Genomic DNA, 24585 nt, shown 5'->3' on the forward strand with positions numbered 1-24585 from the left:
AGTTTGGTTATTCAATCACACTAACAGTTTCAGAAAGATATACTCAAAATGAATTCTTCTAAGAAAATCTTGAAGGCCATGGTGAAAAAAACGATGGATTTTCAGAAAGAGAAAGACGACTCTTTGTTGAAGAAAGTCGAAGCGATTAGGGCTACACTCGCAGCCGAAAAAACAAACACCTTCCAATCCTGTAACCTCATGTTGTGGGAAGACGACATTGAGTTTCGAGCAATGGTTGCTGATTATCAGCAACAACAGTCTGAATGCTACGACTCAGTGTGTGAGACCCTAGTTGACACCATAACTACGGTGTCAACCAACATGAGTTTTAAGGAGATGGGGGCGGAGACTGTGGACAAGGCGGAGTGATGGTGATGTTAGCTTTGCTGGTCTTGGTTTTTTTGTGATGTATTGTAATCAATGGTACTTTTTGTATGGCATCTTTTGATGAATGGCAAATATATATTATCTTAAAATGCTTTCTTAACATGTTTTATGTATTGTAATTAAGGGTACTTTTTGTGATGCATCTTTTGATGAATGGTAAATATGGATTAATGGTTCTCATCTTTCTTTGTTAAAAATGCGTGTAATCAATTAGGTTAAAATATGTAATATAATTGTTCAAAAGAGTCTGTTACGCTTGCAACCCGCTACTGTACAAAAACATATATAAATATCCTAAAACGGTAATAAAAAGCATGTGTACAACTCCTTTCTAAACCCTCCTATACATATATACTTATATATCTAGTTTTGTTTTCAATAAAAACTCCTTTTTCACCATGGAAGAAATCTCATTGAGGACCACCACATCCAGTAACAGAAGCAATCGATCTCAGGTTTATTGTTTTTGTGGTCAAGAAGCCATTCAAAGAACATCAAGCACCACCAAAAATCCAGGTTGGAGGTTCTACAATTGTGCATCTCGGGTTAGTAAAATTGCAAATAAAGTTGGAATTCATCTACAATTGTTGACCATAAACCCTATATTTTTTTCAACTTAGGGCAAAAAATGTGATTTCTTTATATGGTCTGATTGTGTTTCGTCCACAAGATCTGATGTGTGCGCAAGATGTACAGACATAATTCCTATCTTGATAAGGGCAAATAAGTCATTAGAGGATCAACTTGCAAGGAGTGTAGCTTCAAGGATTGAATCAGAAAAAAAAAGTGAAGATATTGTATTTTATTTTCTTCTTGTTGTTTTTTAGGGCTTTTAATTAGTTTTGTAATTAAAAGCTAAGAAACTTTGTTATGATTTTAGACCAGCTATTATGATGTATTTTTATGTTTCTGGACGCATTTAAAGGCTTAATGAGTAGTTTAGTTTGAGTGTTTCCAAAATCACAGTGTATTTACTTCATTAAAAAAGAGGTTATTATAATATTTCATTAAACAGAGGTTATTATCAAAAATCAATAAAAATATGTTCCCTCCTGAGTTTCGAACCCGCGATATTTGCAATCTTTGTTTAATCACAAGCGCCTCAACCGTTTGAGCTACACCCTGAGAACGTAATAGAAACTCTGCTAGTTTATTATAATATTTCATTAAACAGAGGTTATTATCAAAAATCAATAAAAATATGTTCCTTCCTGAGTTTCGAACCCGCGATATTTGCAATCTACGTTTAATCACAAGCGCCTCAACCGTTTGAGCTACACCCTGAGAACGTAATAGAACCTGTTCGAATATTTATATAACGAAATTTAGAAGTTTAAAATTTTCATTTTTACCCGCCAATTAATCGAGTTATCTTCTGGAAGACTCACAAATCAATTAGTATTGACCAACCCCTAATAAATGATCTGCTAGTATATTTATTGAACTCTCATCAATCTCAATCCTACCAAACAGCTTCATTAATCTCAGGTGAGCACCAAATATTTTTGCTTTTAGTCAGTTACATTTATTGGCGTAAATTAGTATATATATATATATATATATATATATATATATATATATATATATATCGTTGATGACACAGTTAATAACAAAATTCTTGCAAGATGGATAAGTTTTGGATGTCAGTAGGCGACAGGTGCAGTAAAGCATATAGAGATGGTGTTAAGGTATTTCTACATTTTGCAGTTCGTAATTGCAAGGAGACATCACCACCAATTTCTGTTTCATGTCCATGTGTTCGGTGTTTGAACCACGTATCTCTTAGTGTAGACGAGGCAGAACATCACTTATACAGGTTTGGAATTGATACGAGTTATACTACTTGGATAAAACATGGAGAAGCCGACACCAACATTCCAACTAATTATGTTGATAATACTGGGTTTGCCTGCACCTGCATTCCAACTAATTATAATAATAATAATGGGTCAGTTGACACCAAAATTCCAACAGATGCCTGTGAAACTGTAGAAATGGTAAATGCTACAAAAGACAATTTCAAAGGCGACAAGAAGTATCAACAGTTTCTACAACTACTTGTTGACGCTGAGAAGCCCCTATATAAAGGATGTCTTGACTTCACCAAGTTGTCTGGATTAGTACAACTACTCAACTTGAAGAGCAAGCACGGGGTATCTCATAAGTTCGTTGATGAACTTCTGAAATTGTTGAAAAAGATGCTACCTGCAGATAACGAAATGGTAAATAATATGTATGAGGGTAAAAGGATGATGAAGGCAATGGGCTCAGGATACGAAAAGATACATGTGTGTATCAATGACTGCATTATTTACTATAAGGATTACAAGGATTTGGAAGCATGTCCAGTTTGTAACAAGTCAAGGTGGAAGGTGGATGAGAAGACTAACAAAACTTACATAAACACGCCCGCTAAGGTACCGTGGTACTTTCCCATTATTCCATGATTCAAGCGCCTCTTTCAATCAAAGACCAAAGCAGAGAATTTAACATAGCACACCATGAGTACCAATAAACCCGGTGTTTTACGCCACCCATCAGATTCACCAGCATGGAAAGCCATAGATGACAGGTACTCCGATACCATCGGAAGCGATCCAATAAATCTTCGTCTAGGGATTTGCACTGATGGGGTTGACGTACATAGAGGCAACAGAAACCATAGTGTCTGGTCTGTTTTAGCAGTCATTTACAACCTTCCACCTTGGATGTGTATGAAAAGAAAATTCATCATGCTTTCCTTATTAATATCCGGAGTGCCAGGAAACAATATTGATGTGTTTTTACAGCCTTTAATTGACGATCTAGCATCTTTATTTGAGGTCGGGGAGCCAACATATGATGCATATAAATAAGAAATGTTTACACTATGTGCAGTTGTGTTATGGATGATTAATGATTACCCTGCTCTTGGTACACTATGTGGTTGCCCTTATAGTGGATTCAAAGGTTGTGTGGTGTGTCGGGGCGACACTCAGTGTGTTCGAATTTATCACACAAAGAAGCAGAGTTATGCTACCCAAAGAAGGTATTTATCACATGACCACCCTTTCAGAAAACAGACAAAGACATTCAACGGAAAAGAGGAGATGAGAACCGCTAAAGAGCCTATGACAGGGGAAGAGATATACGACGAGGTTAAAAACATTAACAATGAATGGGGAAAGGGATCTGAATCCCTAAGTGTGAGTAAGAGGAAAAGGGATAACACAACGCCGCACCAATATTGGAAGAAGTTCAACATATGGTACCAACGGCTCAGCTATTGGAAGTATTTACCTGTCCAACATTGTATTGATTTGATGCATGTTGAAAAGAATGTGGCAGAAAGTATTGTTGGGACGTTGCTGAACATTCCCGGTATGACAAAAGACGGATTGGCAGCTAGAAAGGATTTTGAGTTTTTAGGGATTAGAAAGGAGTTGCAACCGAAAGCAAAAGGTAACAATACAAAACTGCCTGCAGCATGCTTCACATTATCAGCGCAAGAAAAAGATATGTTTCTTGAAACACTGTATAAACTGAAGGCTCCACTAGGGTATTGTTCTAACTTCTCTAGTATGGTGAATCTTAAAGAAAAGAAGCTATAAGGCCTTAAATCACATGATTATCACATGCTTATGCAACAGTTTATGCCCCTTGCAATATGGTCCATCATGCCAGAACCAATGAGAAATGCTATAATCAGGCTTTGTTTTTTTTTTTTCAAGTCAATTTGTAGCAAAGAAATCATTGTAGAAGAGCTTGATAAGATGCAGGAAGAGCAAATAGTTACATTGTGCCTGCTGGAGAAGTACTTTCCGCCATCATTTTTTGATGTCATGGTTCACTTAACCGTGCACATTGTTAGAGAGATAAAATTCTGTGGGCCACCATGCTTTCGTTGGATGTATCCCTTTGAAAGGTGTATGAAGGTTATCAAAGGGCATGTGCGAAACAAAACTTATCCAGAAGGGTGCATTGCTGAGGAGAACATTGCGGAAGAAACAATCAAGTTTCTGAGCGAATACCAAAAAAACATCAAGAGTACTGTTGGTATTCCACATGATAAGCATGATGATAATGGGGAGACAATCCCTGTCACAGGCGTTAATCAGTTGAAGTTTCTCCTGATCTTTTCAAGAGAGCGCATTTCTATGTGCTGCAGAATACGCCTGAAATAGCGCCGTATATCGAGTAAGTATTACTAACATATATACTCTAAATTATATATATATATATATATATAGGGTGCAGTTACTGTACGCTAATGCCTTAACGTACGGTAGTTACGCGAGACGTTCAAAGGCAAAAAACCAAGCTAAAAACCTAAAACGCTAAGCAAACGCACCCAAAATTAATATATATATATATATATATATATATATATATATATATATATGTATGCATATATATATATATATTAATTCGCAGTATATTATACTCATACTTGCAGACAAACCCAAGACCTCTTTGAAAAACCAAATGCCTGGTAAATGACAAGCATTGCTGGAGAATGAGCATACTTTAAAGTTTGGTGACTGGTTACGCGACAAGGTAGATCAATTTATTAAGTCTTCTATAATTTTTAAAATTCTTTTATAGTTTCTGCAATGTAGGTGAAGAATCTAATCCTTGTAATGAAATTCAGGTTGAAAGAGAGCTAGCGGGCTCCCCAGGTTCTGTATCGGAAACCGTAAAGTGGATTGCACACGGAGCACACCACAACGTTTACAAATACGACTCGTACGACATCAACGGTATTTGAATTTCGTACAAAATCTCATGATGGTAGAGTTTACCAGAACAGCGGGGTTGGTGTAGAAGCGGATGACATGCACATCAAAAAAGACGTGGTGACGTATGGACAAAACTTTATTTTGGGGTTTTACAAGAGATATGGGTCCTAGATTATCATACTAAAAGAATTCCGGTCTTCATGTGCCAATGGGTTGACCGTAAACATGTCAAACGTGATATTCTTGGTTACACGTCGGTCGACCTAAAAAAATTTGGCCACAAGGATGATCCGTTCATATTGGCCTCGCAAGCACGCCAGGTGTTTTATGTTCAAGATCAGCTAGATAGAAAAAAACATGTTGTCCTCATAACTCCACCCAAGAATTATAGGCATTCGTATGACGAGGTCAATGAGGAATTTAGTACGGTAACTTTCCCTCATGAGGGTAATACATTGCCACTTGTACAACCAAATCAACTGCTTCGTAATGAGTCCCCGGATGATTACTGGCGGCCCGGGAAAAAGCCTACAACTATTCGTAATGGAGATTGACACCGATGTCGGGGTTGTCGACCCAGCAGTTGTGTTCGTTCAGCTAGTTAGATGTAAATAATGTTTAAATATAGTTGTGACACATGATATCTTCCTTCTTTACTTTGTACTTATTAATTCAAACTAAAGAAATATTGGTTGTATTTAATACTATTACTACTTATACGTACAGGCCGGTTTGTTGAATTCATTTCATCTTCTGGCTATTTTGGTCAATTGATGTCAAGTTCAAACATACATCATGTTACATCGATAAAAGTCACAATTGACTTGTAGTGTACCATAGTAAGATCAATAAAGTCATTACAATCATAACTCACTCGTGCTATATCAAAGTTACATTAATACAAAGAAAGCCCAAAAATGCATCATTTCTCGTCTGATGGTTTTGTTTCTTGCACAACCTCTAATTGGTTATGTTTCAACATACTTTTCAACAGCTGGTTTCCTGCAAAACATTATCAACTCATTTTATAAAAAAAGACCATTATGCCCTTCTTTTCACTAACCTGCATACCAAAATTGTACCCTCCAGACTTTGAAGAAGCCTTTGAACAAATAAAATTCAGTTTTGAAAAACCGCTTCCAAACTCAATGCCATCACCAGTAACCTTAGATTTAAGATTTGGTGACGGCATTGAGTTTTGGAAAGGATTTTATCAAAATCTAACATCTTTGGGAAGTTTAAGATCTGTGGAAACCTTAGATATTTTCTGCTTGGCCAAGTTTGGAATTCACATAACATATATAGAAGTGTAATAAATTTCAGTCACCAGTTTTATTGCAGTCATTAAAGTCTATGTTGTTATATAGTTGGTTGTTGAGTGTATAACTGCATACTACCTGTCAAAATGGTTTCCACACGCTTTGGAAACGCACAAAAGCTAATTAATTTTGGAAATTAATTACATTTATACCTACTACCTGTCTAAAATCTTGGAAATATATTTATGTAATAATAGCCTACATTCAAGTTAATTAAAATAAAAAAACTAGTCTATCACACGCTTTGTACGCTTTTAATACCTGTCAGAAAATCTTTGAAATATATTTATGTAATAATAGCCTACATTCAAGTTAATTAAAATAAAAAAAACTAGTTTATCTTACTAGATACGCTACAAATCAACTGAACTACAACAAATTACTGTCTCAACTACCAAAAATTAAATTTTAGGTCTATTTTTTAATTCACTCACACTAACATCTATTTTAAAGTTATTTATAAAAAATCAACATCAACTACGCTTAAAAAACGCAACCAAAATATAATAATAACATTTACAGTTAACATTTACAATAATAACATTCACATAACATATTAATACCAAAATATAATAACATTTACAATAATAACATTTACATTAATATAGAAAACCAAATTACATAAAACTAACTCCTAGCATCCGATTCCATATCGGAATCTACATCGGATTCTTGAGTCCTGCCATCAGATTCCGTATCCGAATCTACTTCCGGATTCTCTTCTGGAGTATGAGAGGGCATGATCCTCTCCCACATGTCGTCCAATGTGTAGGTGGAGTCCCTAAGCCTATGGAGGCGAAGGTTCACCTGAGAATGGAATGCCCCATAAACGGACACCGCCTTGAAGTCCTCCAAGTCGTTCAACTCGATGTACGCCACCTCGATGCCCGACACTACCATTTCAATGTTGAAATAATCAGTAGTCGTGTACCCCAAGCCAACTAACCATTCGGTTAAGTTGTTGGTACGTGAAGGTTTGAGGGTTGACATAGTCAATATACCTCACCCTTTGATTCCTCCGGACGGCGCCGGAAAAAAAGTGGAATCGTATGGTGAAAAATGTGGGGTCGTAGTATAATTGGAAGAAAGGTGGATTGTGATTGTGATTGTGGATTCTGATTATGGATTGTGATTGTGATTGTGATTGTGATTGTGACTGGTATTTAAACACCATCAGAAACCGTCGGTACATCTCCCTGACAATTTGAATTTGGCGGCACAAGAAACTGTAAAGGCAATGATGACGTCGCCACTTGTCAAATCAACGTGTGGCCATTAATGACGATTGGACACGCTTAAAAATATTATAGTGTGACCATTTATCACTTATAGCCACACATAATAAGTGTATCCGTGACAATAAAAAACTTAGAAAAAATAAAACTAAGATATTCTTTGGTCACACAACCTCATATAAGTGGCCATTAATTACATTTGGACACACTAAAACATCCTTTAAGTGTTACAATTTATAACTTATAGCCACACATAATAAGTGTATCCGTGACAATAAAAAACTTATAAAAAACAAAACTAAGATACTCTTTGGTCACACAACCTCATATAAGTGACTATTAATTACATTTGGACACACTAAAACATCCTTTAAGTGTGACAATTTATAACTTATAGCCACACATAATAAGTGTATCCGTGACAATAAAAAACTTATAAAAAGCAAAACTAAGATACTCTTTGGTCACACAACCTCGTATAAGTGACCATTAATTACATTTGGACACACTAAAACATCCTTTAAGTGTTACAATTTATAACTTATAGCCACACAAAATAAGTGTATCCGTGACAATAACAAACTTATAAAAAGCAAAACTAAGATACTCTTTTGTCACACAACCTCGTATAAGTGGCCATTAATTACATTTGGAAACACTTAAAAATATTTTAGTGTGATCATTTATAACTTATAGCCACACATAATAAGTGTATCCGTGACAATAAAAAACTTATAAAAATAAAAGTAAACTACTCTTTGGTCACACAACGTCGTGTAAGTGGCCATATATTTTAAGCGTTTTAGCCACATAACTAATAAATACAATGGTTGTTCGTCATATTTCGCCACTTTATTAAAAATGTGGCTAGAAAATGTAACATTAGGTCACACGACGTAACATAAGTGGCTATATCTTTTACCTTTTAGACACTTCTCTTATCAATACAGTAGTCGTTTGTCAAATTTGGCCACACTATTCAAACATGTGGCTAGTTAAATGTCACAGTTTGTGGCTAATGCATGTGTTTTTGGTCACATGCATCAAAGATCAAACAAACTATGATTGTAGGTCACATTTCGCCACACGTTTTTATAATGTGGCTAGTTTTTGTCACAGTTTTTTTCAAAGTGTGGCGAAAAGTACCTGACTATGTATAGAATGGTCACGTGAAGAATAATATGTGTGGCCAAAACATTCTGGAAGGTTTTCAAACATGGTCAAAGACCTTTTAGCCACACATTTAAGCCGAAGTGTGGCAAATCGCCCAGACCACATGTGTGGCGGAAGGTCAATATTCACGTAGTGATTTAAAGCGATAATATATAACAAACTCATTTCATTTCACAACATCAAATGTCACATAACAATATTCATAAGATAAATATAACAAAATATAGCAAATAATAAATTGTTCGTTTTGCTAATATCCTGAAGGTCTTGATGACGTTTTCCTCCAACTCCATAATCAACCTAATTGCAAACCTGTAACATTTCATAAAATAAAGTTTATCAACACAAAGGTTGGTGAGCAATTCATAGTTTTGAACACATGTGTATATAATAAGAAAAACCACAATTTTGTATACGAAACAATAAATAACAATAATTTGGATAAAAGTGAGATCGCTAATAGAATTACGTTAGCGACACCTTGCTTTAAGGGGAAGCCAAATAGTCTAGGATTTATAGTTATCGTTAATAAGCATAAATTAACGACACCTTGCTATAAGGGGATTCCAAATAGTCTAGGATTTATAGATCAACCAACCAAAAGCGATAAACACGTAAACACATGAGCATGTAAGCATAAAACACCAAATCGAGCATTTATTTAAGTAAAGTATACAATAACGTTTGTGGTTTAAGACTCAAGTATAAAGCATTTAGTTGAATAAGTATGAAATGTCACCCCCAAAACGAAAGATGGAAAACGGGGTATGAAAGTACTCACGTTCAAGAAATAAACTTGAAAGATGATAATTTGGAGATTTTCCGGAACGACGAGTTTAATGAACAATGCCTAAGAGGAAAGAAGTCTTGGATTTAGAAAGGTTGTCTTGAATAAAATAAATGTTGAGAAATGTAAACAATTAAAGTTTAAGGTTTAAAATGTAACTATTTAAGAACTTATAATAATAACCCTTTAAAAATATAAGTTTGCTCGAAACCGGGTTAAAGTATCTAACCTTAACATTTACTCAACCTATGTTAAGTAATAAGGTGGGTAAAATGCTAGAATGCAAGTTCCTTTGGAATAAAGATACTAAAACGGGTTTTAACAAGTGTTCGGGTTGTTGGTTCGGGTCTTGATAATTGGTCAAACCCAAAATCAACTTTCCAAAATAATGAATGTTATGAGATAACTCAATAAAACTTAATAAGACTTAACCAAGTATGTAGTTCTATTGTTTTAGAACTAACAACGCAAGTTAAGCGAGTGTTCGGTTTTGTCGGTCCAAACTTTGTTATGAGATCAAGTTGGATCCAACATTTCCATGTACTTAAGAAAATAATTAAAATCAGTTTGCAAACTATTTTTAAAGAAATATACAAGTCTTGATAGCTAAAAACACACTTGTGTGTCTTAAGCGAGTGAAAATCGGTTTGGTTCGGTTTCCATCTCACAATAAGTTCATAGATGGTTTCCACATACCCAAATATCAAAGAACTTGTATAATAATTTACAAGTAATGATACTTAAGTTTTATAACTAAAAAGTTAACAAGAAAGTCTTTAAACAAAAGTTCGGCTTTCGGTTCGGATCTTGGTTCGGGTTAAGACCGAGGTAAGATTCTACAAAACCATAATCATAGAACTTATAAAAATGGTTTTAGGAACTTAAATCTAGCATTAAACATGTTTAAACAAGTATTTAACAAAAACTAGTAAGCAAAGTTCAGTTTACTAGTAAGCAAACTTGTAAGCAAAAACTAATTTGATCATGTGTTTGTTATCTTCGTCTCTTTTAATGTTAATAACCATGCTCATTGTGAGCTAAAACTCAATTTACCATCTATATTCAATGAAGAAGCTTTGTTTTACTTGCTGATTATATTAAATATGTGATTTAGTTTAGTAAAGTACATAGTTATTTTGCAATTATCCTTTGATGAAAAATGTATTATCACTCTAACTTAATAAATCAAGGTTGATGATTAACAATCATTCATGATTCACTCATGTTCTTGGAGACTATAAATGGTAAAAAGAATACCTTGATAATTTCTTCAAGATAAAATATGGATCCTTATATTGTACTTAAAAATGATGAGATATAAGCTATGATATATTTCTCTAGTCTTGGTAATTCTGAAATAACATTGTTAACATGATTGCTTAGATTATCATACTAGTTAAAGAAATCATATGTTAATGGAATGTGTGATTATAACCTAATTAAATCAACAAATGGGAGGTTGTGTGACTAAACTATAACCACCCGAAGTTGTTAGAATTGGTATTTGAGAAATCGAAGTCAATCCTAATCTTTGTACTTTACTAAACAACTTGCCTACTTAAATTGACGTTCTCATGGTAGACATGAGATTAAGCAAGGTGGACTTGAATGTGACATTCGTTACTTTTCAAATCCGAAACCTGACCCGTTTATTTTCGTTTGCCACACTTATTATTCGAACGGTCGTTACTAAATAAATTCTCGCCCTCGTTTAAGGATATATATTTTGTTTAATTATTTATTAATAATGACTATGAACAATATGCTATAATACCCTCTCTAACTAACTTATTACCACTTTTGAAGCCACACCTATAGACCAGGGACTATATTGCAAAATTTCCCAAAACCTTTTTCCCTCTCTCCCTCTCTTCCTGTCATCACCATCGTCCTCCCCATCCCACGCCATTACCATTTTTAAATCCGTTAAATCCAGCCTTAATCAACAAAATCGACGTTACCAAATCAATCCTTGATCCTAAATGCGTTCCACCGACACCCTAATTGTGGTAAATTGTTACCAATTGACAGCTAATCGCAACCTAATCAAGCCGTGGCCAAATCCTCTCTAAATCCTTATATATACTCGTCTAAAATTCAATTAAACTCGTACCCACACTCCTCTCAGCATCGCGAATCCAAACCATATATTAGTATATAGTTTTTGAACCGTCTACACCCCATTATTGATAGAGTTTCAGCCGAGAACCCTAGGTGGTCGTTCTCATTCAATTCGTTATCTACTCTAGTAATTATTCCTTGTTTATGTGTCGATTTTAATCAACCAACAATAACCCTAAATCAAATGTAAACGATGGTGATCAAATAAACTGAATTCGGATTCTAGGGTTTATTATCTAATTTGGGGAAGAACAAGAGAACCGGTTGTGTTTAATGATTTGCAGTTGCACCTTTTAATCAACACCCGTGTTGGCTCAGATGGCCAACACTGTTTACACTAAACATGTGAACCGGCCTGGGCGCGGGTTCGAGCCCTCCCAGGCCCGGTTGTTATTTTTATTGTTTTTTATTTTATTTTATTTCTCTTAATCCTTTTTCTTGATAATACAACTCCAAATAAACACTATCTCGATGAACCGAACCCCCGGTTTCGTGTTTTCTTGTATTTTTGAAATTATGATTCATAATTAGTTTATATATATATATATATATATATTATCTAGATAATTATTATTATTATTATTATTATTATTATTATTATTATTATTATAATATTAATAGTTTAAACCCTGAATCACTCCGAAATTCTTTTAGACCGATTTGTAACCGTAAGGTCATGTCGTATTATTTTATTGTATATACCCCCCTAGTTCATATTATTTACAAATTTGGATAATTAACATAATGATATTTTAAATAACAATTGTACTTAAGACCCAATCAAATCCCGTTCGTTATAAGTTTTGTTAATACTTTGTTATAATAAATTAATATTATCTTTAAACAACTAGGAGCTCTTATTGACGTATCCCAAGGAGCTCGACCGTTTCTACCTAAATTTTTATCACCATCTCGTATTCGTTAATCCACTCGTTAAGGTGAGTTTACATACCCCTTTTTCCATCTTTTATATTTTGGGGGTAGCATGTATACCTTATTCAATTTTATTCATATTTAATTCTACATCTATGCAAAACACAATTCAATATATGTTTATGTGTGATTATTGCATGCTCTATGATTATGCTCTATGCGCTTAGATGTTTATTTTATGTTTGGTGGTTGGTATCTCATCCTCATCTATCCTCATATAGTATGATCATACGTTTACCCAAGTACTTTGATTTTGTATCAATAAGAACGGGTCTACATCTATTTAGTTGTTTATATTTTCATAAGATTTGTAATACTAATCATTTACATATAAATTGTGATCTATCTATATATATATATATATATATATATATATATATATATATATATATATATATATATAACTAAAACTTATGTATTCTCACTAACATTCGTGTTGACAAACTCTATTTTTATACATGTTACAGGTACAAGTAGTTGATACTAATCAAGATTGAAGACAATAGTTTGATCTTAGGATATTATACAAAACTATGATGTAAATGATATAATTATTGAATACGTGTGATGTTAATGAAAATTAAATTGTTTATTGTCACTTTAAATAATGTCATTTGAGCTACTGTACAATCAATACGTTACGCCCCGGCATATTCCGCCTTTGGTCGGGGTGTGACATTAAAAATATGGATGCTACTTTCTTTTATGTTATAAAATATGCTCACTTAAAATAATGGGTTATTCTATCATATATTATTATGACAAGTTTATCACATATTTATGTTGTAATAATCAAGGAAGAATGGAGTGGATTCTTGATTTAGATGGTAACATTCATATAATTGAATTACTCATTTAGAATTTCTCTTCTTGTTCACACGCACACACACACACATATATATGTGTGTTATTTTATGAAAGTTTAAAATTCAACCTCAAAATGGTTATCTTCTCCGATTAAGTTAAAACGAAGATTCATTATTAGAAATATTTGTGTCCACGGATCGATACTTGGTTCTTACCAATACTATTCTACATAAACGATTTGTACACTTGCCTATTGTGTGTGTGTTTAGTTTTAGTAGAAATCACTTTTATAAATTTAAAATACGATCTTGTGTGAAAAAATAAATTCAACTTTTAACACACCGCGCACGCGCATCAAAGTTTTTTTGGCACCGTTGCCAGTGACACGGTACACCAACTTTAATAAAAATTAATATAATTTGTTTTTATGATGTAATATTAAAAGTTATGATTAGTAAAGTATTCACATATAATGCTTTTTTGAGTACCTTATTATGTCTAAAGACTCAAAACAGAAAGTGTATGTTTTTCCTTGGCATTTATTAGGGTAAAAGATATAAATAGAATTAGATGAGTACTCACGTAGCATTAGTCGGTCATGAGCTCACAAGGCTCTCTATTTACATCTTCTTCAATGTTTCTACAAGTAAATTTAGACAAATATGATCATTGCAAACTCTACATGCTAATTTTAGCCTTGACAATAGTAAATCACTTGTCTATAAATCAATACTCTTGCATGTTCTCTCTCATATACGCATTCTACTTTCTGAGGTGCAACAGATAACTCAAGTTAGTTGCGAAGATGAGCAGTGAGATTGAGCTAGAACAAATCGGTTTTGAGAGCGATGATTCTTATGATCATCTGCTTCCATCCTTGACAATCGTTAACGCTCCGCGTTTAAGTGAGATGCACTTTCATGATTATGATGATGTTGAAGCTGGAGGTATGGTCACTTGTCGAATTTGTCTTGAAGGCGCAGGTGATGCAGGTGAATGTTATGGTTTTCAGTAATTTTCAAATTAATTTGTTTATATATTAATTAAGTGATTTGTTAAGTTTTTTTTAGAGATATATGCTTTGTTTGTGATTATAATATTATAGGTGTAAATAATATATTAATCATGTGTGATCAAATATGTATCTGTAAAGTTATTATAGGAAAAGTTGTCTACATCTTACCCTCCTCAGACCCTATCATAGCTTTGTTATTGGTGGGATTTACTGAGTACGATGATGAAGGTTATTATGACAGTCTTTCAGATGATTATTAATTTATTATCATAGTTGTTGATTATGTCATTTGATCGGTGAGAAAGGAAATTAAAGTTTTTTAATGTTTATTTTTTCCTTATAGATACGAGTTTATTTGATGATTTAGAAAAGTGGTTGTCTGAGTTCATTTGATACATATTATTTGAATCATTGATCTGGAATATACGGTATTTGTTAAAGCTTTTTGAATTTTGTTGTCAAATGTTGTTAAGTTTATAACTTTCCCTGAACTTAGCTGCAAGGCTGCATATGTAATTGTGTGGCTGACCGGCTATGAATGCGACAGTGTAACTATAATAACGAAGAAAGATACGATATGCGTGCCTTAACTAATTAACGGCCAACGAGTATTTTTATTATTATTTATTTTTTGCACTTTTGGTAAGGCGAAAAGTGTAGTACGATTTCGTGTTCACAGTCAGTGCAATCACTAAGAATCCAACAAATTTGGTATGCTACGTCAACATCGCGTCATGTGCGTGTGCGTCAGCTTCGCGTTGTATCTGTGTGCGTCAGCTTCGCGTCTATCCGTGTGCGTCAGCATCTCGCCGTATCAGTGTCCATCTACGTCACTACTTGTGTGTATATATCCGACATCTCGTACCACCAATATTGTCAGGTTGCCCACAAGAAGCTTATGGATTTGTTTTTGTTTGCGGAGGTGGAGATTTCCTATAGGTTGTCACTCTACCTAAATTACTCCCACTCAAGCACACTTAACTATGGAATTCTCCTCGCATCCAAAACCATAGCGCCCAAATCATATTGGTGTTATTTTAGGCAGGACATTCGTTATGGCCCAATATCTTTCATGTAAACATAACATAACAGAATAATATGGGATTTACCTAAGGTGTTACTTTCTGTAATTTTTCACATTCAGTTTCTCACTTTCTTTGGTAACAAATATCTCTCATTACGCAACTACTACGTCATTAACAACTATGTCTCTTGTCCAATAGGTGATGAGCTGATCTCTCCATGCTTATGCAAAGGCACCCAGCAGTTTGTGCACCGTTCATGCCTAGACCACTGGCGATCCGTCAAGGTAATGCCTTTGATTACCCTATCTTTTGTTGGAAACAAGATATTCTAACCCATGATAAGTATTAACACATTTATGTATTAATTACTCTCAATAGGAAGGGTTTGCTTTTTCGCACTGCACAACGTGCAAAGCACAGTATCACCTTCGAGTTGTTAAGCTAAGTGCCCATTCCTGGCCAAAGATAAAATACAGGCTATTTGTTGCAAGGGATGTTATCCTAGTTTTTCTGGCTATGCAAACGGTGAGAATACTTATTATCATTATCAACTACTATTCTTCGACTGCTTTTACTAATCAAACAAGTCGCTCATTCAGCTGGTTGGACTGCTTGGAGGCATTGCATACCTTGTTGACAAAGATACACATTTCAGAATCTCTCTTGCTGAAAAGTGGAACCTTATAATCTCGACAGATCCTTTACCGTTCTTCTATTGCGTGGGTAAGTTATCTCTTATACGATGTTTAAATTTGACCTGCTTTTACGTGAACCCTTTTTAACTGATTGAAAGTTAATTATTACTGAACAGGTGTGTTTGTCTTCTTTGTGCTGGTTGGGTTTTTTGGGATGGTGGTTCATTGTCTGTCTTGCAACAACGACCCGCGCGTTGCTGGATGCCAGAATTTCTTTATGGGATGGGGAATGATGGACTTTTTTCCTGCCACAACGGATATGTGTATCATCATGGTTATAGGTGCTGTGGTCATATTTGCGTTTCTTGGCATCGCCTACGGCTTTCTAGTGGCTACCATGGCAATGCAAAGGATCTTTCAGAGTCATTATCACATTCTCACCAAAAAAGAACTTACACAGGTATATTCATCTTCTTAGTTTCATAACAACGTAATACTTAAAACATCCTAAATCATTGTATTGTAGGAGTACGTCGTTGAGGATCTCCATGGATGTTACACCCATCCTGAACTGGCTCAAGAAGATGTGGAAAGCCTTGCTCTGTACAAGCTTCTCTAGGTTTCACCAGCTTGTACCGGAACCGTACCCGTCAGAAGTACTGTAATAGTATTAATAATATAAACAGTGTCGTGTCATACTCTTTTTTGTTCTTATAGGTAAAATGTTACTGCTTGTGTAATATGTATGGTGAATCTTGTGATACATATAACATGTGTGTGTGGGTTATATATTGCCTTCTTGTCATGAACTCATTAGCATAGTGACTAAAATACCGCTCATTATATTAGTAAGAAAGTAAAAACCAAGAGATTTAACAAATACAGAGATTAGAACTGATGGTTAGATTTCCATTTTTCACCATCTTGTTAATTTGATTCCTCAACCGTCCGACTTGAATCACTAACGAATATCAAATGATCACCGTCCCTAACTACTTCTATATCGCTTACTTCCGCCCCGTCTTTGTTTACCACCTTTGATGCCAAAAACCCGTATTTCTTTACACCGATCTCCAATAACTCCTGGAAGCTTTTCGGTAGCATAATAAGTTTTCCTCCAGCATCTCCTTTATCTGGGCAGCTTACAACTACCCGACCCGGGTTGCCCGAGTTTTCTTACTAGATACGCTACAAATCAACTGAACTACAACAAATTACTGTCTCAACTACCAAAAATTAAATTTTAGGTCTATTTTTTAATTCACTCACACTAACATCTATTTTAAAGTTATTTATAAAAAATCAACATCAACTACGCTTAAAAAACGCAACCAAAATATAATAATAACATTTACAGTTAATAATAACATTTACAATAATAACATTCACATAACATATTAATACCAAAATATAATAACATTTACAATAATAACATTTACATTAATATAGAAAACCAAATTACATAAAACTAACTCCTAGCATCCGATTCCATATCGGAATCTACATCGGATTCTTGAGTCCTGCCATCAGATTCCGTATCCGAATCTACTTGCGGATTCTCTTCTGGAGTATGAGAGGGCATGATCCTCTCCCACATGTCGTCCAATGTGTAGGTGGAGTCCCTAAGCCTATGGAGGCGAAGGTTCACCTGAGAATGGAATGCCCCATAAACGGACACCTCCTTGAAGTCCTCCAAGTCGTTCAACTGGATGTACGCCACCTCGATGCCCGACACTACCATTTCAATGTTGAAATAATCAGTAGTCGTGTACCCCAAGCCACCTAACCATTCGGTTAAGTTGTTGGTACGTGAAGGTTTGAGGGTTGACATAGTCAATATACCTCACCCTTTGATTCCTCCGGACGGCGCCGGAAAAAAAGTGGAATCGTATGGTGAAAAATGTGGGGTCGTAGTAGATGGGAGCTTGAGCACCCGGTGCACGTTCGAGCCAAACTGCAGCCATTATCTGAAATTATAATAGGAAGAAAGGTGGATTGTGATTGTGATTGTGGATTCTGATTATGGATTGTGATTGTGATTGTGATTGTGACTGGTATTTAAACACCATCGGAAACCGTCGGTACATCTCCCTGACAATTTGAATTTGGCGGCACAAGAAACTGTAAAGGCAATGATGACGTCGCCACTTGTCAAATCAACGTGTGGCCATTAATGACGATTGGACACGCTTAAAAATATTATAGTGTGATCATTTATCACTTATAGCCACACATAATAAGTGTATCCGTGACAATAAAAAACTTAGAAAAAATAAAACTAAGATATTCTTTGGTCACACAACCTCATATAAGTGGCCATTAATTACATTTGGACACACTAAAACATCCTTTAAGTGTTACAATTTATAACTTATAGCCACACATAATAAGTGTATCCGTGACAATAAAAAACTTATAAAAAACAAAACTAAGATACTCTTTGGTCACACAACCTCATATAAGTGACCATTAATTACATTTGAACACACTTAAAAATATTTTAGTGTGATCATTTATAACTTATAGCCACACATAATAAGTGTATCCGTGACAATAAAAAACTTATGATAAATAAAAGTAAACTACTCTTTGGTCACACAACGTCGTGTAAGTGGCCATATATTTTAAGCGTTTTAGCCACATAACTAATAAATACAATGGTTGTTCGTCATATTTCGCCACTTTATTAAAAATGTGGCTAGAAAATGTAACATTAGGTCACACGACGTAACATAAGTGGCTATATCTTTTACCTTTTAGACACGTCTCTTATCAATACAGTAGTCGTTTGTCAAATTTGGCCACACTATTCAAACATGTGGCTAGTTAAATGTCACAGTTTGTGGCTAATGCATGTGTTTTTGGTCACATGCATCAAAGATCAAACAAACTATGATTGTAGGTCACATTTCGCCACACGTTTTTATAATGTGGCTAGTTTTTGTCACAGTTTTTTTCAAAGTGTGGCGAAAAGTACCTGACTAGGTATAGAATGGTCACGTGAAGAATAATATGTGTGGCCAAAACATTCTGGAAGGTTTTCAAACATGGTCAAAGACCTTTTAGCCACACATTTAAGCCGAAGTGTGGCAAATCGCCCAGACCACATGTGTGGCGGAAGGTCAATATTCACGTAGTGATTTAAAGCGATAATATATAACAAACTCATTTCATTTCACAACATCAAATGTCACATAACAATATTCATAAGATAAATATTACAAAATATAGCAAATAATAAATTGTTCGTTTTGCTAATATCCTGAAGGTCTTGATGACGTTTTCCTCCAACTCCAAAATCAACCTAATTGCAAACCTGTAACATTTCATAAAATAAAGTTTATCAACATAAAGGTTGGTGAGCAATTCATAGTTTTGAACACATGTGTATATAATAAGAAAAACCACAATTTTGTATACGAAACAATAAATAACAATAATTTGGATAAAAGTGAGATCGCTAATAGAATTACGTTAGCGACACCTTACTTTAAGGGGAAGCCAAATAGTCTAGGATTTATAGTTATCGTTAATAAGCATAAATTAACGACACCTTGCTATAAGGGGATTCCAAATAGTCTAGGATTTATAGATCAACCAACCAAAAGCGATAAACACGTAAACACATGAGCATGTAAGCATAAAACACCAAATCGAGCATTTATTTAAGTAAAGTATACAATAACGTTTGTGGTTTAAGACTCAAGTATAAAGCATTTAGTTGAATAAGTATGAAATGTCACCCCCAAAACGAAAGATGGAAAACGGGGTATGAAAGTACTCACGTTCAAGAAATAAACTTGAAAGATGATAATTTGGAGATTTTCCGGAACGACGAGTTTAATGAACAATGTCTAAGAGGAAAGAAGTCTTGGATTTAGAAAGGTTGTCTTGAATAAAATAAATGTTGAGAAATGTAAACAATTAAAGTTTAAGGTTTAAAATGTAACTATTTAAGAACTTATAATAATAACCCTTTAAAAATATAAGTTTGCTCGAAACCGGGTTAAAGTATCTAACCTTAACATTTACTCAACCTATGTTAAGTAATAAGGTGGGTAAAATGCTAGAATGCAAGTTCCTTTGGAATAAAGATACTAAAACGGGTTTTAACAAGTGTTCGGGTTGTTGGTTCGGGTCTTGATAATTGGTCAAACCCAAAATCAACTTTCCAAAATAATGAATGTTATGAGATAACTCAATAAAACTTAATAAGACTTAACCAAGTATGTAGTTCTATTGTTTTAGAACTAACAACGCAAGTTAAGCGAGTGTTCGGTTTTGTCGGTCCAAACTTTGTTATGAGATCAAGTTGGATCCAACATTTCCATGTACTTAAGAAAATAATTAAAATCAGTTTGCAAACTATTTTTAAAGAAATATACAAGTCTTGATAGCTAAAAACACACTTGTGTGTCTTAAGCGAGTGAAAATCGGTTTGGTTCGGTTTCCATCTCACAATAAGTTCATAGATGGTTTCCACATACCCAAATATCAAAGAACTTGTATAATAATTTACAAGTAATGATACTTAAGTTTTATAACTAAAAAGTTAACAAGAAAGTCTTTAAACAAAAGTTCGGCTTTCGGTTCGGATCTTGGTTCGGGTTAAGACCGAGGTAAGATTCTACAAAACCATAATCATAGAACTTATAAAAATGGTTTTAGGAACTTAAATCTAGCATTAAACATGTTTAAACAAGTATTTAACAAAAACTAGTAAGCAAAGTTCAGTTTACTAGTAAGCAAACTTGTAAGCAAAAACTAATTTGATCATGTGTTTGTTATCTTCGTCTCTTTTAATGTTAATAACCATGCTCATTGTGAGCTAAAACTCAATTTACCATCTATATTCAATGAAGAAGCTTTGTTTTACTTGCTGATTATATTAAATATGTGATTTAGTTTAGTAAAGTACATAGTTATTTTGCAATTATCCTTTGATGAAAAATGTATTATCACTCTAACTTAATAAATCAAGGTTGATGATTAACAATCATTCATGATTCACTCATGTTCTTGGAGACTATAAATGGTAAAAAGAATACCTTGATAATTTCTTCAAGATAAAATATGGATCCTTATATTGTACTTAAAAATGATGAGATATAAGCTATGATATATTTCTCTAGTCTTGGTAATTCTGAAATAATATTGTTAACATGATTGCTTAGATTATCATACTAGTTAAAGAAATCATATGTTAATGGAATGTGTGATTATAACCTAATTAAATCAACAAATGGGAGGTTGTGTGACTAAACTATAACCACCCGAAGTTGTTAGAATTGGTATTTGAGAAATCGAAGTCAATCCTAATCTTTGTACTTTACTAAACAACTTGCCTACTTAAATTGACGTTCTCATGGTAGACATGAGATTAAGCAAGGTGGACTTGAATGTGACATTCGTTACTTTTCAAATCCGAAACCTGACCCGTTTATTTTCGTTTGCCACACTTATTATTCGAACGGTCGTTACTAAATAAATTCTCGCCCTCGTTTAAGGATATATATTTTGTTTAATTATTTATTAATAATGACTATGAACAATATGCTATAATACCCTCTCTAACTAACTTATTACCACTTTTGAAGCCACACCTATAGACCAGGGACTATATTGCAAAATTTCCCAAAACCTTTTTCCCTCTCTCCCTCTCTTCCTGTCATCACCATCGTCCTCCCCATCCCACGCCATTACCATTTTTAAATCCGTTAAATCCAGCCTTAATCAACAAAATCGACGTTACCAAATCAATCCTTGATCCTAAATGCGTTCCACCGACACCCTAATTGTGGTAAATTGTTACCAATTGACAGCTAATCGCAACCTAATCAAGCCGTGGCCAAATCCTCTCTAAATCCTTATATATACTCGTCTAAAATTCAATTAAACTCGTACCCACACTCCTCTCAGCATCGCGAATCCAAACCATATATTAGTATATAGTTTTTGAACCGTCTACACCCCATTATTGATAGAGTTTCAGCCGAGAACCCTAGGTGGTCGTTCTCATTCAATTCGTTATCTACTCTAGTAATTATTCCTTGTTTATGTGTCGATTTTAATCAACCAACAATAACCCTAAATCAAATGTAAACGATGGTGATCAAATAAACTGAATTCGGATTCTAGGGTTTATTATCTAATTTGGGGAAGAACAAGAGAACCGGTTGTGTTTAATGATTTGCAGTTGCACCTTTTAATCAACACCCGTGTTGGCTCAGATGGCCAACACTGTTTACACTAAACATGTGAACCGGCCTGGGCGCGGGTTCGAGCCCTCCCAGGCCCGGTTGTTATTTTTATTGTTTTTTATTTTATTTTATTTCTCTTAATCCTTTTTCTTGATAATACAACTCCAAATAAACACTATCTCGATGAACCGAACCCCCGGTTTCGTGTTTTCTTGTATTTTTGAAATTATGATTCATAATTAGTTTATATATATATATATATATATATTATCTAGATAATTATTATTATTATTATTATTATTATTATTATTATAATATTAATAGTTTAAACCCTGAATCACTCCGAAATTCTTTTAGACCGATTTGTAACCGTAAGGTCATGTCGTATTATTTTATTGTATATACCCCCCTAGTTCATATTATTTACAAATTTGGATAATTAACATAATGATATTTTAAATAACAATTGTACTTAAGACCCAATCAAATCCCGTTCGTTATAAGTTTTGTTAATACTTTGTTATAATAAATTAATATTATCTTTAAACAACTAGGAGCTCTTATTGACGTATCCCAAGGAGCTCGACCGTTTCTACCTAAATTTTTATCACCATCTCGTATTCGTTAATCCACTCGTTAAGGTGAGTTTACATACCCCTTTTTCCATCTTTTATATTTTGGGGGTAGCATGTATACCTTATTCAATTTTATTCATATTTAATTCTACATCTATGCAAAACACAATTCAATATATGTTTATGTGTGATTATTGCATGCTCTATGATTATGCTCTATGCGCTTAGATGTTTATTTTATGTTTGGTGGTTGGTATCTCATCCTCATCTATCCTCATATAGTATGATCATACGTTTACCCAAGTACTTTGATTTTGTATCAATAAGAACGGGTCTACATCTATTTAGTTGTTTATATTTTCATAAGATTTGTAATACTAATCATTTACATATAAATTGTGATCTATCTATATATATATATATATATATATATATATATATATATAACTAAAACTTATGTATTCTCACTAACATTCGTGTTGACAAACTCTATTTTTATACATGTTACAGGTACAAGTAGTTGATACTAATCAAGATTGAAGACAATAGTTTGATCTTAGGATATTATACAAAACTATGATGTAAATGATATAATTATTGAATACGTGTGATGTTAATGAAAATTAAATTGTTTATTGTCACTTTAAATAATGTCATTTGAGCTACTGTACAATCAATACGTTACGCCCCGGCATATTCCGCCTTTGGTCGGGGTGTGACATTAAAAATATGGATGCTACTTTCTTTTATGTTATAAAATATGCTCACTTAAAATAATGGGTTATTCTATCATATATTATTATGACAAGTTTATCACATATTTATGTTGTAATAATCAAGGAAGAATGGAGTGGATTCTTGATTTAGATGGTAACATTCATATAATTGAATTACTCATTTAGAATTTCTCTTCTTGTTCACACGCACACACACACACATTTATATGTGTGTTATTTTATGAAAGTTTAAAATTCAACCTCAAAATGGTTATCTTCTCCGATTAAGTTAAAACGAAGATTCATTATTAGAAATATTTGTGTCCACGGATCGATACTTGGTTCTTACCAATACTATTCTACATAAACGATTTGTACACTTGCCTATTGTGTGTGTGTTTAGTTTTAGTAGAAATCACTTTTATAAATTTAAAATACGATCTTGTGTGAAAAAATAAATTCAACTTTTAACACACCGCGCACGCGCATCAAAGTTTTTTTGGCACCGTTGCCAGTGACACGGTACACCAACTTTAATAAAAATTAATATAATTTGTTTTTATGATGTAATATTAAAAGTTATGATTAGTAAAGTATTCACATATAATGCTTTTTTGAGTACCTTATTATGTCTAAAGACTCAAAACAGAAAGTGTATGTTTTTCCTTGGCATTTATTAGGGTAAAAGATATAAATAGAATTAGATGAGTACTCACGTAGCATTAGTCGGTCATGAGCTCACAAGGCTCTCTATTTACATCTTCTTCAATGTTTCTACAAGTAAATTTAGACAAATATGATCATTGCAAACTCTACATGCTAATTTTAGCCTTGACAATAGTAAATCACTTGTCTATAAATCAATACTCTTGCATGTTCTCTCTCATATACGCATTCTACTTTCTGAGGTGCAACAGATAACTCAAGTTAGTTGCGAAG

General features: G+C 33.9%; 1 protein-coding gene across 1 annotated transcript; it reads left to right on the forward strand.

Annotated features, from left to right (window-relative positions):
* Positions 1–14285: 14285 nt before the first annotated feature.
* LOC143572314 (uncharacterized) lies at positions 14286–16774 on the forward strand. The gene is made up of 6 exons (XM_077057506.1): positions 14286–14472; positions 15719–15804; positions 15899–16045; positions 16120–16243; positions 16332–16615; positions 16682–16774. The coding sequence occupies exons 1-6, from the start codon at positions 14286–14288 to the stop codon at positions 16772–16774; spliced, it is 921 nt and encodes a 306-aa protein (XP_076913621.1).
* The last annotated feature ends 7811 nt before the right edge of the window (positions 16775–24585 follow it).

The sequence above is a fragment of the Bidens hawaiensis genome, unplaced genomic scaffold (assembly GCF_021521415.1).
Source record: "Bidens hawaiensis isolate Kalapana, Puna unplaced genomic scaffold, B.hawaiensis_p1.1 tig00025799_1, whole genome shotgun sequence".
Taxonomy (NCBI): domain Eukaryota; kingdom Viridiplantae; phylum Streptophyta; class Magnoliopsida; order Asterales; family Asteraceae; genus Bidens; species Bidens hawaiensis.

Bases quoted from the DNA above. Each gene is read 5' to 3' on its own strand.
- LOC143572314 (XM_077057506.1), top strand. From the start codon at position 14,286: ATGAGCAGTGAGATTGAGCTAGAACAAATCGGTTTTGAGAGCGATGAT. The intron at 15,805-15,898 runs GTAATGCCTTTG...TACTCTCAATAG, and splicing joins ACCACTGGCGATCCGTCAAG to GAAGGGTTTGCTTTTTCGCA. The intron at 16,244-16,331 runs GTAAGTTATCTC...ATTACTGAACAG, and splicing joins ACCGTTCTTCTATTGCGTGG to GTGTGTTTGTCTTCTTTGTG.